We start from the raw sequence: 18,139 nt of genomic DNA on the forward strand, positions 1-18,139 counted from the left end.
CCACTTGACTTCGTATTCCAGGATGTCTGGCTCAAGGTGAGTGATCACACCATCATGGTTATCTGGGTCATGAAGATTTTTTTGTATACTTCTGTGTATTCTTGCCACCTCTTCTTAATATCTCATGCTTCTATTAGGTCCATACCATTTCTGACCTTTATTGTGCCCATCTTTGCATGAAATGTTACCTTGGTATCTTGAGTTTTCTTGAACAGATTTCTTCTCTTTTCCTTATTTCTTTGCATTGTTCACTGAGGAAGGCTTTCTTACCTCTCCTTGCTATTCTTTGGAACTCTGCATTCAGATGGGTATATCTTTCCTTTTCTCCTTTGCCTTTCCCTTCTCTTCTTTTCTCAGCTATTTGTAAGGCCTCCTCAGACAACCATTTGCTGTTTTTGCATTTCTTTTTCTTGGGGATGGTCTTGATCACTGCTTTCTGTACAATGTCACAAACTTCTATCCATAGTTCTTCAGGCACTCTGTCTATCAGATCTAATCCCTTGAATCTACTTGTCACTTCCACTGTATAATCATAAGGGATTTGATTTAGGTCATACCTGAATGGTCGAGTGGTTTTCCTTACTTTCTTCAATTTAAGTCTGAACTTGGCAATAAGGAATTCACGATCTGAGCCACAGTCAGCTCTGGGTTCGAAGTAGGTAGTAAGTTAAATAACAAGTTTTGTTTATACATATTTCTCTGCCTGTCTCTAGTGATAAGGATGTCTTTCTACTTTCTAGTACAGGGAGGGTACCTTTCACATGGGAGCTTTAGTTCCTGGTTTCAGGGACACTGAGAGGAGGTTCAAAGGTCCCTCTGGCACCCACCACTCCTTTAATAACTTTAATTCAAAATAATCAATATGACACTGGGGCATATTTTGAGGTGGCCTGCCCAAGGTCCAAGTAGTTTTAACTCAGGTTTCTGGATCGCAGAGCATCTACTCTTTACCACTCTATACTGACTTCCTAGGAGTAGCTGATGTGCTTCAAAGATGCTTAATGTGGTACCATGACCCATGATGACTGAAGTTATATCTTCCCCAAAAGACTGTAAAAGATTAGGGATGAACCAAATACATACTTCCTCTTCACAACAAACTAGGAAAAGTTCTATTTCCAAATTATATCCTTGAAAGCAAGTATGTATGTATGTTAATGAAATGGGAACTGAGTTCTTGCCCTCAGATCCGAAGAAGGAAATCCACAAACACTCACAGTAGCAAGTGAATAGGATTTTTTAAAGAGGAAGAAAGTACAAAGCTCTCAGCATAGACATTGAGATGGGGTAAAGAGTCCCCCACAAGGCCAGACTTACAGTAGTTTTTATATCCTTCCTTAAATCATGTTATTTCTAACCAATCAAGTTAAAGGTCAAGATACTTAACAACTTTGTGACTTCTCTTTATCCTCCACTGGGGAAACAATGGAAACAGTGACAGACTTTATTTTTTTGGGCTCCAGAATCACTGCAGATGGTGACTGCAGCCATGAAATTAAAAGATGCTTGCTCCTTGGAAGAAAAGCTATGACCAATCTAGGCAGCATATTAAAAAGCAGAGACATTACTTTATCTACAAAGGTCCTATAGTCAAAGCTATGGTTTTTCCAGTAGTCATGTATGGATGTTAAGAGTTGGATGATAAAGAAAGCTGCGTACCAAAGAATTGATGTTTTTGAGCTGTGGTGTTGGAGAAGACTCCTGAGAGTCGCTTGGACTGCAAGATCCAACCAGTTAGTCCTAAAGGAAATCAGTCCTAAATAATCATTGGAAGGACTGATGCTGAAGCTGAAACTCCAATACTTTGGATGAGAAGAACTGACTCATTGGAAAAGACCCCGATGCTGGGAAAGATTTAAAGCAGGATGGGAAAGATACAACAGAGGATGAGATGGTTGGATGACATCACTGAGTCAAGGGACATGAGTTTGGGCAACCTCTGGAAGGTCGTGAGAGACGGGGGGAGCCTGGTGTGCTGCAATCCATGGAGTAGCAAAGAGTCATACAGGCCTGAGCAACTTAACTGATCCTTGGATTAAGTCACCACTCTTTTTCATTCCTCCTGGCCATTTTACAATGGACCAGATGTATGGGTTTAAGATTAACAATCACCAGTTGCTTTTCCCTCACGCATATGGAACAGAAGCTAATTACTGCCCTCCCTTGCGACTCAGCTAGTGAAGAATCCGCCTGCAATGTGGGAGACCTGGGTTCCGATCCCTGGGTTGGAAAGGTTCCCTGGAGAAGGTAACTGGCTACCCACTCCAGTATTCTGGCCTGGAGAATTCCATGGATGGTACAGTCCATGGTGTCACAGAGAGTCCAACACCACTGAGTGACTTTCACTTTCCCTGGATCTGGGTGCTGATAATTGATCAGACCAAAGACACATTCCAGAAATTCAGGACAATGGAGCAGGACGTTTATTGAAAAAAAGTCCAGAGGTCTCAGAGGTCTACACTGACTGCCTAGTAATTTCTACCTCATTATCGCCATGGATGGTGCAAAGGGTTTTCTTCCACATGATTTCAATAAACTACACTATTCCTCTGGATAGATTTGTATCTTTTTTTTATTAGCCTTGGCTTTCTTTTCAGTTCAGTCACTCAGTCCTGTCCGACTTTGCCACTCCATGGACTGCAGCACGCCAGGCTTCCCCATCCATCACCAACTCCCAAGCTTGTTCAAACTCATGGCCATGGAGTTGGTGATGCCATCCAAACATCTCGTCTTCTGTCCTCTCCTCCTCTTGCCTTCAATCTTTCCCAGCATCACTTCAGTCGTGTCCGACTCTGTGCGACCCCATAGACGGCAGCTCCCCAGGCTCCGCCGTGCCTTGTATTCTCCAGCCAAGAACACTGGAGTGGGTTGCCATTTCCTTCTCCAATGCATGAAAGTGAAAAGTGAAAGTGAAGTCGCTCAGTCGTGTCCGACTTCTAGCGACCCCATGGACTGCAGCCCACCAGGCCGCTCCGTCCATGGGATTTTCCAGGGAAGAGTACTGGAGTGGGGTGCCATTGCCTTCTCCGAGCAGCAATAATAGTCCGCCATTATTTAAAAAATAGCTTTTTTAAAAAATTGGAAAACGGTAACTTTGGCTGACTTTATTAATAAACAGATACCTTGGTGGCATGTTTCACTTATGGGTACTTTGGTTCATAGTATTTAAAATGCAGTCACAAATCCACTCTTGGGGGAAAAATACAATAAAGGGGCGACAGCGAACACGTATATGTATGAAGTATCACTTACACCCATTTATTACCGTCAGTGTATTGGGTGGCGACGGCCAAAGTGCGGCTGTGGTTAACGTAGGTCGCGGGACCCTGAGCGGTTGAAGTCTCACTACACCCAGACTCGTCAGTCAAGCCACTTACTGCTACACGCTCTCAAAATGGCGCCGGCTCTTAAAATCTCTCTATCAGCCTGAGCGCTCTACTCTCCGGAGGAACGTCGCGTCACCAGGGCAACGACGCTCTTGCGTAGAGGCGCGACGCGGGTGAAAGTTCAGAGCTAGAGCGGCGATCCCCCACCGCCGTTTCTGGGCTCTAGGCGAGGCCCGAGCCCACGCAAGTCCCATAGTCCCGGGTCACGCGATCGTTGGCCCAGAGCTGGAGCGATCCGAGCGCGCCTTTCCCCACTCTCGGCCTTGCCTGGTCAGGCTGAGGCCCAGAGGTAACCTCAGGCCGAGGGGCGGGACGAGCCGAGCGCGCGGCCCGCCCCCGAGGTCCGTTCCGCGCCCTGGGGCGCCTGCTGGAGTTGACGTTAGCCATGGAAACGAGGTGCCGGTCGCGACGCCACCGCGGTGAGCTGGTTGCCGTGGCCGCCACAGGTCCTCTGCCTTGGCGTTCGGACCGCAGGCAGCCTTCCGGCGGGAGCGCGCACCCCGGGTATACCTGCAGAAGTGCCCTCACCGGGATGCCTTCGCTTCGCCTCTTCCCTCAGGTGACTCCAGGTACGTTAGATCCCTGATACCCACCTTGGCCGCTTTAATTTCCAAGCCTATGCAGAGTGATGATTGCATTTTTTAAGACATGAGATGAGCTCTGTCTCTAGAGTTCATCAATCTGGTGTGCTTTTAACTTCTTTCGTAAGGCTTCTTTAGACTGTTGAATTTTAGTATTTTATTTTTGAGAGATACTTGGGAAATGGAAAATGGCCCTTTCAGTCTTGGTTTAGGAATGGGCTTGTTAGCCAACTAAAGATTACGAACTATGGCCCTTACTACTGTATTAATTTTCTCCTTTTCTCCACTTTTGCTCTAAATCAGTCAAATCACGGACTCCTCAATAGGAACAACTCTTTCCCCACCGATCTGCACTGTCTCTCCACAATCCTGTGTTTATCAAGGACCAACATTTACTTCAATGAAGTCTACTCTGCCAGAAGTTACTTAATCAGGCCTCTGAATTGTTTTTTTCTCTTATTCACTTGTATAATCTTAGGTGGATTTTTTTCTCATTCCTGCAATTAGGGCAGAGCCCATCCTTTATATTATTGGATGTCTACCATCACCCATGCCAAATCTTCACATCTTTATCATAGCAATCAAAGCCAGTTCAGATGTTGCCATTTTAGTCGTTTAATTGTTTGGACACCTGACCATCACTTTATTTAATATCCGACTTAAAGAACTGCCTGCTAGTTATTAGCTGCCACAGAAAGTACCAGGTGGGGGACCTTTTCTGTTTCTTTTTCTTTTGTAAGAACTTTATTGAGATTAAAATTCATATTCCATACAATTCAAATTTAAAACATTTTCATCACGCCCCCAAAAAGCTCTGTATCCTTTAGCAGCCATTCTCCCTGTCCCCACCAGCCCTAGGCAAACCCTAATCTGTTTTCTGTCCTTATAGATTTGCTCTGGATGTTTCACATAAATGGAATTGTACAGTATGTGGCCTTTTGTGATTGGCTTCTTCCACTTAGCATTGTTTTTAGGGTTCATTCATGTTGTATTAATAGCGTGCATCAGTATTTCACTGTTGTTTGTAGTCTTATTAATATTCCAATGTATGGCTATATCTGGAGAAGGAAATGGCAGCCCACTCCACTGTTCTTGCCTGGAGAATCTCATGGACAGAGGAGTTTGGCAGGCTGCAGTTCATGGGGTCACAGGGAGTAGGACACGACTGAAGCGACTGGGCATGCACCTATGGATACATCACGTTTTATTTCATCTGTTGATGGCCATTTATGTTGTTTCCATTTGAGGCTATTAATAATATTTCTTCTATGAATGTTCATGTACAAATACTTGTGTAGACTAATGTTTTCTTTTCTCATGGGTAAGTACCTAGGAATGAAACTGCTAGGTCATATGGGGGGTGTGTGTGTGTGTGTGTGTGTGTGTTAGTCACTCAGTTGTGTCCAACTCGTTGAGACCCCATGGACTGTGGCCTGCCAGGCTTCTCTGTCCATGGAATTCTCCAGGCAAGAAGACTGGAGTGGAATATGATAACTATGTTTAGCCTTTTAAGGAACTGCCAGACTATTTCCAAAGCAGCTGTACCATTTTACATTATCATTTGAGTGTTCTGATTTCTCTGTAACTTTGGCAGTACTTCTTATTGTTTGTCTTTTAGATAGCCAGTCAAGTGGATTTGAAGATATCTCATTGTGGTTTTGGTTTGCACTTCCCCAATGAGTAATGTTGTTGAACATCATTTCGTATGCTTATGTTAGCCATTTGTATATTATCTATGGAGAAATGTCTATTCAGATATTTTGGCCAGTTTTAAATTATTTGTATTTTCATTAAGTTGTAAGACATTTTTCTATATTTTCTACAAGTCCCATAACGAATATATAATTTGCAGAAATTTTCTCCCATTTGATGAATGGTTTTGCCTTTTTTCCATTACCTTTTACTTTTTATTTTATTCTACTTTTCTTTAATTGGGTTATAGTTGTTTTATACTGCTGTGTCAGTTTCTGCTGTACAGCAAAGCGCATCGTCCATATAGACATATGCCTCCTCTTTTTCGGATTTCCTTCCCATGTAGGTCACCACAGAGCACAGAGCAGAGTTCCCTGGGCCATACAGTAGGTTCTCATTTGTTATCTGTTTTATATATAGTAGTGTATATATGTGAATCCCAGTCTCCCAATTTGTCCTACCCCCACCCCTGCCTTGTTTTCACTTTCTTGATGGTGAGAACTTTTTCTTTTAGACACTTTCCCCTCTTGTATGTGTTTGTCTTATCAAGTAGTCCTACCTGCCATTGCCATGCTGGCTTAGGTAACAAAAGCTTCCTATTTTGACATTTGTAGATTTCTCTCAGGCCCACCCTTCTCTGAAAACCCCTTTTCCAAATTTATCCTTCTGTTTCTCAATTCACGCACAAAAAACCCCCAAAACTTCCATTTCATATGTCAGTAGCTTGGTGTGATTGAAAAACTCTTAGATGTAGGCCATTTTGTTTTCCTAACATGAAGTTTATCTTTTTTATTGAAGAATAATTGCTTTACAGAATTTTGTTGCTTTCTGTCAAACCTCAACATGAATCAGCCATAGGTATACGTATATCCCCTCCCTTTCAACCTCCCTCCCATCTACCTCCCCATCCCACCCTTCTAGGTTGATACAGAGCCCCTGAGCCTCTGTTTGAGTTTCCTGAGCCATACAGCAAATTCCCTTTGCCTATCTATTTTACATATGGTAATGTAAGTTTCCATGTTACTCTTTCCATACATCTCACCCTCTCCTCCCCTCTCCCCATGTCCATAAGTCTATTCTCTATGTCTGTTTCTCCACTGTTGCCCTGTAAATAAATTCTTCAGAACCATTTTTCTAGATTCTATATGTGCATTAGAAACAATATTTATCTTTCTCTTTCTGACTCACTTCATTCTGTATAATAGGTTCTAGGTTCATCCACCTCATCAGAACTGACTCAAATGCATTCCTTTTTATGGCTGAGTAATATTCCATTGTGTATATGTACCACAACTTCATTATCCATTCATCTGTCAGTGGGCATCTAGGTTGCTTCCATGTTCTAGCTGTTGTAAATAGTGCTTCAGTGAACAATGTGATTCATGTGTCTTTTTTAATTCTGGTTTCCTCACGGTATATGCCTAGGAGTGGGATTGCTGGGTCATATGGTGATTTTATTCCTAGTTTTTAAGGAATCTCCATACTGTCTTCCATAGTGGCTGTATCAGTTTACATTCCAACCAACAGTGCAAGAGCATTCCCTTTCCTCCACACCCTCTCCAGCATTTATTGTTTGTAGACTTTTTGGTGATGGCCATTCTGACCAGTTTGAAGTGATATATCTCATTGTGGTTTTGATTTGCATTTCTCTAACAATGAGCAATGCTGAGCATCCTTTCCTGTGTTTGTTAGCCATCTGTATGTCTCCTTTGGAGAAATGTCTGTTTAGGTCTTTTTCACACTTTTTGATTGGGTTGTTTGTTTTTCTGGTATTGAGTTGTATGAGCTGCTTGTATATTTTGGAAATTAATCCTTTGTCAGTTGTTTCATTTGCTGTTATTTTCTCCCATTCCAAGGGTTGTCTTTTCACCTTGCTTATAGTTTCCTTTGCTGTGCAAAAGCTTTTTACGTTTAATCAGGTCCCACTTGTTTACTTTTGTTTTTATTTCCATTACTCTAGAAGGTGGGTCATAGAGGATCTTACTTTGATTTCTGTCATCAAGTGTTCTGCCTATGTTTTCCTCTAAAAGTTTTATAGCTTCTGGCCTTATATTTAGGTCATTAATCCATTTTGAGTTTATCTTTGTGTATGGTGTTAGGAAGTGTTCTAATTTCATTCTTTTACATGTAAATGTCCAGTTTTCCCAGTACCATTTATTTAATAGGCTGTCTTCGCCCCATTGTATCTTCTTGCCTCCTTTGTCAAAAATAAGGTACCCATAAGTGCATGGGTTTATTTCTGGGCTTTCTGTCTTGTTCCATTGGTCTATATTTCTGTTTTTGTGCCAGTACTGTACTGTCGTGATGACTGTAGCTTTGTAGTATAATCTGAAGTCAGGAAGGTGGATTCCTCCAGCTGCATTCTTCTTTCTTAAGACTTCTTTGGCTATTCAGGGTCTTTTGTGTTTCCATATGAATTGTGAAATTTTTTGTTCTAGTTCTGTGAAAAATGCCATGGGTAATTTGATAGGGATCACATTGAATCGGTAGATTGTGTTTGGTAGTATAGTCGTTTTCACAAAATTGATTCTTCATACCCAGGAATGTGAAATACCTCTCCATCTGTTTATGTTGTCTTTGATTTCTTTCATTAGTGTCTTATAATTTTCTGTGTACAGTTCTGTTTCCTAACATGAATTTTTTTGTCTTCCGAATTAGTAAAGGTGATTATGCTTAGAAAAGTAGAACTTTTGTATATTTCCTTTCATATTTTAAAAATAATTTAATTTTTTTATTTTGGCTGTGCTGGTCTTTCTTGCTGCGCAGGCTTTTCTCTAGTTGCAGAGAGCTGGGGCAGCTCTCAAGTTGTGGTGCACAGGCTGTTCATTGCCATGACTCCTCTTGTTGTGGAGCACGAGCTCTAGGGTGCCCAGGTTTTTGTAGTTGCCACATGTGGGCTTACTAGTTGCAGCTTCTGGGCTCTGGAGCACAGATTGAATGGTTGAGGCGTACAGGTTTAGTTGCTTCCCAGCATATGGGATCTTTCCAGACCAGGGATTAAACCTATGTCTACACTGGCAGGTGGATTCTTCACCACTTAATCACCAGGGAAGCCCCTCCTTTCAAATTTCAAAAAAAAAAAATACTTTTTTGGAACATGGATGGGCACATTCTATTCATTACTGACAAAGATTGTGTTGGCATTTTTAAATATAACAGGAATTTCTTCTTCTTGACAAATTTAATTTTTTTTTAATATTTTTACTTGTAAACTTTCTGTTCTTTGCTTACTCTGTGATCTTGATAATGAAAATTAAAATAATTCCAGAGTTGCTTTTAACAGTAACAATTATTTGGGAGGAAAATTATCTCTCTTCTACTTGGTGTAAACTCCTTTGAGTCAGACAGCAGTGTTTGTACCATCACCTAACACGTTGTAGATCATCAAACGTTATTCCAGTGTTTCAGTTCAGTTCAGTTCAGTCACGAGTCATGTCCGCCTCTTTGTGACCCCATGAATCGCAGCACACCAGGCCTCCCTGTCCATCACCAACTCCCAGAGTTCACTCAAACTCACGTCCATTGAGTAGGTGATGCCATCCAGCCATCTCATCCTCTGTTGTCCCCTTCTCCTCCTGCCCCCAATCCCTCCCAGCATCAGAGTCTTTTCCAGTGAGTCAACTCTTCGCATGAGGTGGCCAAAGTACTGGAGTTTCAGCTTTAGCATCATTCCTTCCAAAGAAGTCCTAGGGCTGATCTCCTTCAGAATGGACTGGTTGGATCTCCTTGCAGTCCAAGGAACTCTCAAGGGTCTTCTCCAACACCACAGTTCAAAAGCATCAATTCTTCGGCGCTCAGCCTTCTTCACAGTCCAACTCTCACATCCATACATGACCACTGGAAAAAACGATAGCCTTGACTAGACGGACCTTTGTTGGCAAAGTAATGTCTCTGATTTTGAATATGCTATCTAGGTTGGTCATAACTTTCCTTTCAAGGAGTAAGCATCTTTTAATTTCATGGCTGCAGTCACCATCTGCAGTGGTTTTGGAGCCCAGAAAAATAAAGTCTGACACTGTTTCCCCATCTATTTGCCATGAAGTGATGGGACCAGATGCCGTGATCTTTGTTTTCTGAATGTTGAGCTTTAAGCCAACTTTGTCACTCTCCTCTTTCACTTTCATCAAGAGGCTTTTTAGTTCCTCTTCACTTTCTGCCATAAGGGTGGTGTCATCTGCATATCTGAGGTTATTGATATTTCTCCCAGCAATCTTGATTCCAGCTTGTGCTTCTTCCAGCCCAGGATTTCTCATGGTGTACTCTGCATAGAAGGTAAATAAGCAGGGTGACAATATATAGCCTTGACATACTCCTTTTCCTATTTGGAGCCAGTCTGTTGTTCTATGTCCAGTTCTAACTGTTGCTTCCTGACCTGCATACAAATTTCTCAAGAGGCAGGTCAGGTGGTCTGATATTCCCATCTCTTTCAGAATTTTCCACAGTTTATTGTGATCCACACAGTCAAAGGCTTTGGCATAGTCAATAAAGCAGAAATAGATGTTTCTCTGGAACTCTCTTGCTTTTTCCATGATCCAGCGAATGTTGGCAATTTGATCTCTGCTTCCTCTTCCTTTTCTAAAACCAGCTTGAACATCTGGAAGTTCACGGTTCACATATTGCTGAAGCCTTGGTTGGAGAATTTTGAGCATTGCTTTACTAGCGTGTGAGATGATTGCAATTGTGCGGTAGTTTGAGCATTCTTTGGCATTGCCTTTCTTTGGGATTAGAATGAAAACTGCCCTTTTCCAGTCCTGTGGCCATTGCTGAGTTTTCCAAATTTGTTGGCATATCGAGTGCAGCACTTTCACAGCATCATCTTCCAGGATTTGAAATAGCTCAACTGGAATTCCATCACCTCCACTAGCTTTGTTGGTAGTGATGCTTTCTAAGGCCCACTTGACTTCACATTCCAGGATGTCTGGCTCTAGGTCAGTGATCACACCATCGTGATTATCTGGGTCGTGAAGATCTTTTTTGTATAGTTCTTCTGTGTATTCTTGCCACCCCTTCTTAATATCTTCTGCTTCATACCATTTCTGTCCTTTATCGAGCCCATCTTTGCATGAAATGTTCCCTTGGTATCTCTGATTTTCTTGAAGAGATCCCTAGTCTTTCCCATTCTGTTGTTTTCCTCTATTTCTTTGCATTGATCGCTGAGGAAGGCTTTCTTATCTCTTCTTGCTATTCTTTGGAACTCTGCATTCAGATGTTTGTATCTTTCCTTTTCTCCTTTGCTTTTCACTTCTATTCTTTTCACAGCTATTTGTAAGACCTCCCCAGACAGCCATTTTGCTTTTTTGCATTTCTTTTCCATGGGGATGGTCTTAATCCCTGTCTCCTGTACAGTGTCACGAACCTCAGTCCATAGTTCATCAGGCACTCTATCTATCAGATCTAGGTCCTTAAATCTATTTCTCACTTCCACTGTATAATGATAAGGGATTTGATTTAGGTCATACCTGAATGGTCTAGTGGTTTTCCCTACTTTCTTCAGTTTAAGTCTGAATTTGGTAGTAATCAGTTCATGATCTGAGCCACAGTCAGCTCCTGGCCTTGTTTTTGTTGACTGTGTAGAGCTTCTCCATCTTTGGCTGCAAAGAATATAATCAATCTAATTCGGTATTGACCATCTGGTGATGTCCATGTGTAGAGTCTTCTCTTGTGGTGTTGTAAGAGGGTGTTTGCTACTACCAGTGCATTCTCTTGGCAAAACTCTATTAGCCTTTGCCCTTCTTCATTCCGTATTCCAAGGCCAAATTTGCCTGTTACTCCAGGTGTTTCTTGACTTCCTACTTTTGCATTCCAGTCCCCTATATTGAACAGGACATCTTTTTTGGGGGTTACTTCTAAAAGGTCTTGTAGGCCTTCATAGAACCGTTCAACTTCAGCTTCTTCAGCGTTACTGGTTGGGGCATAGACTTGGATTACTCTGATATTGAATGGTTTGCCTTGGAAACCAACAGAGATCATTCTGTCGTTTTTGAGATTGCATCTAAGTACTGCATTTCGGACTCTTTTGTTGACCATGATGGCTACTCCATTTATTCTGAGGGATTCCTGCCCGCAGTAGTAGATATAATGGTCATCTGAGTTAAATTCTCCCATTCCAGTCCATTTCAGTTCACTGATTCCTAGAATGTCGACATTCACTCTTGCCATGTCCTGTTTGACCACTTCCAATTTGCCTTGATTCATGGACCTGACATTCCAGGTTCCTATACAATATTGCTCTTTACAGCATCAGACCTTGCTTCTATCACCAGTCACATCCACAACTGGGTATTGTTTGTGCTTTGGCTCCATCCCTTCATTCTTTCTGGAGTTATTTTTCTACTGATCTCCAGTAGCATATTGGGCACCTACTGACTTGGGGAGTTTCTCTTTCAGTATCCTATCATTTTGCCTTTTCATACTGTTCATGGGGTTCTTAAGGCAAGAATACTGAAGTGGTTCGCCATTCCCTTCTACAGTGGACCACATTCTGTCAGACCTCTCCACCATGACCCACCCGTCTTGGGTGGCCCCACGGGCATGGCTTAGTTCATTGAGTTAGATAAGGCTGTGGTCCTAGTGTGATTAAATTGACTGTCTTACTTGGATTTCTCTTACCTTGGACGTGGGGTACCTCTTCACGGCTGCTCCAGCAAAGCACAGCCGGTGCTCCTTACCTTGGACGAGGGGTATCTCCTCACCACCGCCTCTCCTGACTTTGAACGTCCACAATGTTTACATTTGTGGAAAGTACTAATTTATCATTTAGCTGTTTCTCTGTGAAAGGAAGAATTTAGTCTAACAACTATTAAAATGTAATGGTTAATCCTTGCCAGCATCTTCTAACAGTGCTTCAAGAGCAAGTTAACATAATGGGGGGAAAGGGTTGTAACATAAGTCACAGTTAATATCCTTCATATATAAAAAGTTTTTTAAAATAAGAAGGTGAATACTTCAGTAGAAAAGAGGCCAAGGACATGAGGCAATTACAAAAAATATGTGACATTTACCTACACACACAACATATATACATATATGTAATGAATATTCTCAGAGAGATAGAGCATATTTATAAAATAATAATAGTATTCTATAAAAAGCAATATTTAGGGATGAAAAAGTGCTTTTAGAAGTTAAAAATAGGAGAGCAAAGATTTACTGTAACTTGATGTTCCTCAAAGTACAACAGAACTTTAGTAGAGGTACAGTGAACAAGTGCTCCTTGGATATCACCTCATACCTGTTAGGATAGCTGTTAAAAAAAAAAGATAGCAAGTGTTGGGGAGGATGTGGAGAAATTGGAACCTTCCCACTGTTAGTGGGAATACAAAATGGCACATTGCACAAAAGTAGTACAGTGGTACTGAAAACATTTTATGAAGAGTCCTTGAAAAATTAAAAATGGAACTGCCATGTGATCCAGTAATTCCATTTCTGGGTATTTATCCAAATGAATTGAAAGCAAGATCTTTCAATATATTTGCACTTTCTTGTTTACTGAAGCATTATTCATAATAGCCAAAAAGTAGAGGAAACCAAGTGTCCATCATCTGATGAATGGATAAAGAGCATGTGATATGTACATAAAATGGAATATTAATAAGCCCTAAAAAAGAAATTCCTGCCAGATGTGACAACATGGATGAGCCTTAAAGACATGATAAATTATATAAACAAGTCACAGAAAGGCAAATACTACATGATTCCACTTACATAAGGTATCTAAAATCATCAAAGTCCTAGAAACAGGGAATAGAATGATATGCCAGGCACTTGGGGGAGGAATAAATGGAAAGTTACTATTTAGCAAGTTTTAGTTACACAAGATGAATAAGTTCTAGAGACTTACTGTACAACATTACCGTGGTAGTTAACAATGCTGCATTGTACACTTAAAAATCTAAGAGGGTAGATCTTATGTTAGTATCTTTTTCATTAAGAAAAAATTCTAATCTAGTGGAAAATAAATGTGTGGATTCAATGAATGAAACCAACAATAAAAGCAGTATGCTAGATTTTTTTTTTTTTTAAGTAACCTTTGCTAACCAAAATCAGGCAATTGCTAAAACTTCTATTTCTAAGAATTCTTTTTGTCAAATATAGAGAACTATGAATTCAGAATAATCCCCCCAAACTGCCACTTTTTGTTATCTCTTTCTTTGTTTTAAGGGATTTTCAGGCTGATATCTTGCATGATTACCAAAGTTAAGATTTTGGTAACTAAGTACTCCCATCTGTACCATTGCCAAATTGATCTCTGTTTCCTATTGGGTAACCGGTAAAAAATGTGACTCAGATTCCAAATAAAGCAACCTATTTATGGCTGTTTTGTTGGCCTGCTTTCAGAGTAGCCTATGAAGAAAGCATACGGCTTAAATCATTGTTGTGGCAACCATCTTTATCCCTTAACTTCTCTTTTCACAGCTTTTACATTTTTTTCCCCTGAAGCCTTGAGCCATTATTCATTTTAACATATTGTAAGTAGCAGCCATATAAATACATTAGTCTGTCTTTAACAGTCTCTCAAAGTGTGCCAAATTTTCATTTAGGGAGTTAGTTTTAATCTGATTCTATTTTTCATGCTAGTAATCCAGATTAGGATTTAGAAAATCTGTCTATATAAATGTAACTGTCATTTCATACAAAGATGTTTTTAAAGTAATCCAGGATCTGTAATAAAGTAAAAGCCAAACAGTACTAATTTATCATAATTTTTGCCTAAATGAATTTACAGCATTTGTCATGTAATACTCTTTTATTCTTACAGTATGAGAAAAAAAAAAACCTGATGTACTTGCTGCCTATGAAATTTCTATTTATTTATTTTTTCTTGTGTACCTTCATTTGTGACATTCTTCTTTAAATGGTATATCTTTTTTAACTCCACCTGGCTAAATATTTAAGGTTCCAACTGAAGCCCAGGCCAATATTTCTGAAAGCAATTTCCATAAAACACTGCACACGTGATCCGTTATTAGATATCAAGGGGAAAATAGGTTCCAAGGTCAAATAAGTTTGGAAAACTTAAATGATATATTTTAAGCAGATTTGAAATGGTGTTTTGTTTTGTTTTTAACTCGAAGATGTCTCAGAATCTTTGGTCCGCTGATATCCATTATGACTCTTCAAGATGACAGTCTGGTATAATAGTTTCTCAAACTTCTCTAACCATAGACATCTGTTTAAGAAACATTCTGTAGGGCAAACAGTCCTGTATCTTTCAGCCTTTCTTTTTATATCCCTTTAAAATAAAGCGCCATCCTAGTATCCTCCCCTAGTGTTTGTATACTTACACACGTGGAATAACCATGTATACCTGAAAGTGTGCATACTTTTTTTTTTCTGTTACATATGGGATCATCAATGTGTTTATTTTACTTTGCAATATATTGTGGGCATCTTTCCAAGTTTCCAAGTCAACAATAGATCTTCTTTAGACTATTCCACTCTTTGGAATATAATCACAGAATATTCAACCAAATGGGCGAGAACATTTAAATTTACAGAAGACTCAAAAGTACTAAAAGGTAATTGAATATGGGCAGTAACATGCAGCTAGATAATCTAGTTTATAAGGTATTTTCAATTTGTGGCTTCCTTTCCCGGCAAGTCATCTCACATTGTTCCTGACTTCCCTTAGTGGAGAAGGAGGGGTCAGCTTTTAAATGCCCAAGCCAGTCATCCAAGCTCTTTTTCCTATCTGAGAGCATCATCCATAGGTAACTGAAATTAGAATCTTTGTCCACCTGCCCATGGTTCTGCTGAACAAGCATATCAGAACACAGTACACTGACATCAGTATGCAGGAGATAAGCTCATTCAGAGGGCGAGGAGGCAGTCTGCATTTTCTGAGGTTAAACTATCAACGAATAAGGTTCCATCTGGCCCTCTGGTTCTGTTATTTTGTGAGTACTTGCAGGGCTGTGATGTGATTAAAAGCTATGACCTGTGCAGAACTAAGACCAGTAGCTGGAAGATATAAGACAATAGGTATTTACAGGATAAAGAACTTCCCAGCTTCCCAAGATGTGCTGTAAGGTAGTTATTCTCAATGGTGACCCAAAAGCTCTCTCCAGGGCTGATAACTGGTTGGGTAGGAGGACCTTTCAGAAAGACTCTCTTAAACTGATGTGAAGAAAAGTTACTTTAAGATGGCTTTAAGTTTTTTGTGTGTGGTAAAATACATAGAACATAAAATTTACCATCTTCACCATTTCCAAGTGTACAGTTCAGTGGTACTCTGCAGTCACATTGTTGTGCCATGAATTTCATGAAGTGGTTTGCATGTGGTAACCTAGTTAATAATATGCATGTAAACTGGCCCTTAGAGTCTTTGGTTTCCAGTTGTTCTTTCTACTACATGTTGAGTTGCAAATGGCTTTTTATTGAACTACTATTTTAGCAGAATTTGACTTTTTAAATTAGCAGAAAACCTAAATTTACTATAATTGTTAAGAGATGCGACTACTAACAGTATCTCTATTTTCCACCTCTATTTCCATTTCACTTCAAGGGAATTACAGAGAATATCCTTATTTTATAGAGCAGAGGTTGGCAAACTGTGGCCCACAGGCTCATCTGGCCCACAGCCTGTTTGGGTAAAGACTGTAAAGTTATATTGAAACGTGACTACTAATATCCACTTATGTATATATTATCTATGGTTGCTTTTCTGCAACAACAGCCGGGTTGAGTCACTGAAACAGAGACCATATGGTCCACAAAGCCTAAAATATTTACTATTTGACCCTTTATAGAAAAACTTTGCTCACCCTTGTAATAGAAAAGTATAAAAGAACAAACAACAGAAACACTCAGGGAAATAATCGGTTAAACCACTAACAGATTCGAGTTGAGAGTACTGGCTTTTTGAACTTGCCTTTGACCTTAGAATCTGAAAATGTGAGTTACTTAAGAAATTCTAAGTTTATCTAAGTTCTGTGTAAATTAATAGTGAATATTTTTTTTTCATATTCACTTAAAAAGCACTTAGCAACTGTTTGTTTTGTGCCAAGTACGTGTCAGGCAATGGAAAGGAGATAGAGAAGTGAAGATACAAATCCTGCCCTAAGGAACTAACTAATGGAAATGTGGATTTTTTTCTCCCTTATGTTTTAAGTATGATGTTTTCAAATAGTGATTTTTTTCTTTTTCTTAGTGACTGCTGTATTACAGAAAAGAAAGTGACTTTCAGAATAATCTGAGTGAGAAGGATGAGTCCAGATGTGCCTCTGCTGAACGATTACAAACAGGACTTCTTCCTGAAGCGCTTTCCACAGACTGTTCTTGGAGGCCCTCGACTCAAACTGGGCTATTGTGCCCCTCCTTACATATATGTTCATCAGATTGTCCTTTTTTTGGTGCCATGGATTTTAGGCGGAATAGGAACACTTTTGTACCAATTAGGCATCCTGGAAGACTATCACACAGCAGCGCTTTCAGGTGGACTGATGCTTTTCACTGCGTTTGTCATCCAGTTCACAAGTTTATACGCCAGAAACAAATCAGTAACAGTGGAGAGAATGCTGACCACAGACATTTTAGCAGAGGAAGATGAGCATGAGTTTACAGGTTGTGCTGGTGCTGAGACCATCAAATTTCTGATTCCTGGCAAAAAACATACGGCCAACACAGTTTTTCATTCTGTTCTTGCTGGACTACTGTGTGGTCTTGGAACATGGTATTTGCTCCCGCATAGAATAACCCTGCTGTATGGCAGTGCGGGAGGCACTGTTCTACTCTTTGTCTTTGGATGGATGACGCTGTGTATAGGAGAATATTCTTTAATCGTAAACACACCTACAGAGTCTGCAACTTTCCAAACCCAGGATGCTTATGAAATCACTCCTCTTCTGAGACCTGTTTATATTTTTTTCTTCGTTTCTATAGATCTTGCACACAGGTAATAAACTATCAAATACTTTATAACTTTCTTTATTTTTAAGCAATGTCCTTAGTATTTAAAAAAAAGAAGAATCTATGAATTAAGTCACCAAACCATTGAGTGATAAGTTGTTTTGATAATTAATCTCATAGGACTAATCTTTGTTAAACATTCATTCTAAAGCAGTAGTTAAATCTTATTGAAGAGTAAAAAGAAAATCCTTTATAAGTAAAGTTTAATTCCTGTATTTACTTTAAATAAGGAGCCATGAATCTGTAGCATAGCCTGGCTAAAACCTGTGAAAAGAGAACTTTCCTGTGAGGGGAAACAGAAATTTAAAATTGATACTGATAAATGTTATACATAGATTGAATGGATTTAAAATGGATAGAATAACTTACTTAATTTTGTTGTAACTATAGAAAATAATTGATTTTTTAAAATCAATTTACTATGGAAGAAAAAGAGAAAATAGCCATTGTAAACACAATTATTTGACCTCTTTGGCTTGCCTTTTCTAAATCTGACATTTCTTTCTATAGTTTGTAGTTTTCTCTTTCACCAGTAGAAATGTAGAGGCACCACTTACAGCACCACTGAATGTT

The 18,139-nt window shown here is 39.9% G+C and overlaps 1 protein-coding gene across 2 annotated transcripts in view; it reads left to right on the plus strand.

The window, feature by feature from the left end:
* The first annotated feature begins 3,385 nt into the window (after window positions 1-3,385).
* Window positions 3,386-18,139, plus strand: part of PCNX4 (pecanex 4) — a 38,795-nt gene continuing 24,041 nt past the window's right edge. Inside the window, exons 1-2 of one of the 2 annotated variants that reach the window (XM_027554244.1) lie at window positions 3,386-3,955; window positions 16,809-17,552. In XM_027554244.1, the coding sequence (XP_027410045.1) occupies window positions 16,864-17,552 (689 nt within the window). In that variant the 5' untranslated portion in view covers window positions 3,386-3,955; window positions 16,809-16,863. The remainder of the gene's footprint in view (window positions 3,956-16,808; window positions 17,553-18,139) is intronic. The other variant, XM_027554245.1, reaches the window with a different exon arrangement.

This window comes from Bos indicus x Bos taurus, chromosome 10 (assembly GCF_003369695.1).
Source record: "Bos indicus x Bos taurus breed Angus x Brahman F1 hybrid chromosome 10, Bos_hybrid_MaternalHap_v2.0, whole genome shotgun sequence".
Classification (NCBI taxonomy): Eukaryota; Metazoa; Chordata; class Mammalia; order Artiodactyla; family Bovidae; genus Bos; species Bos indicus x Bos taurus.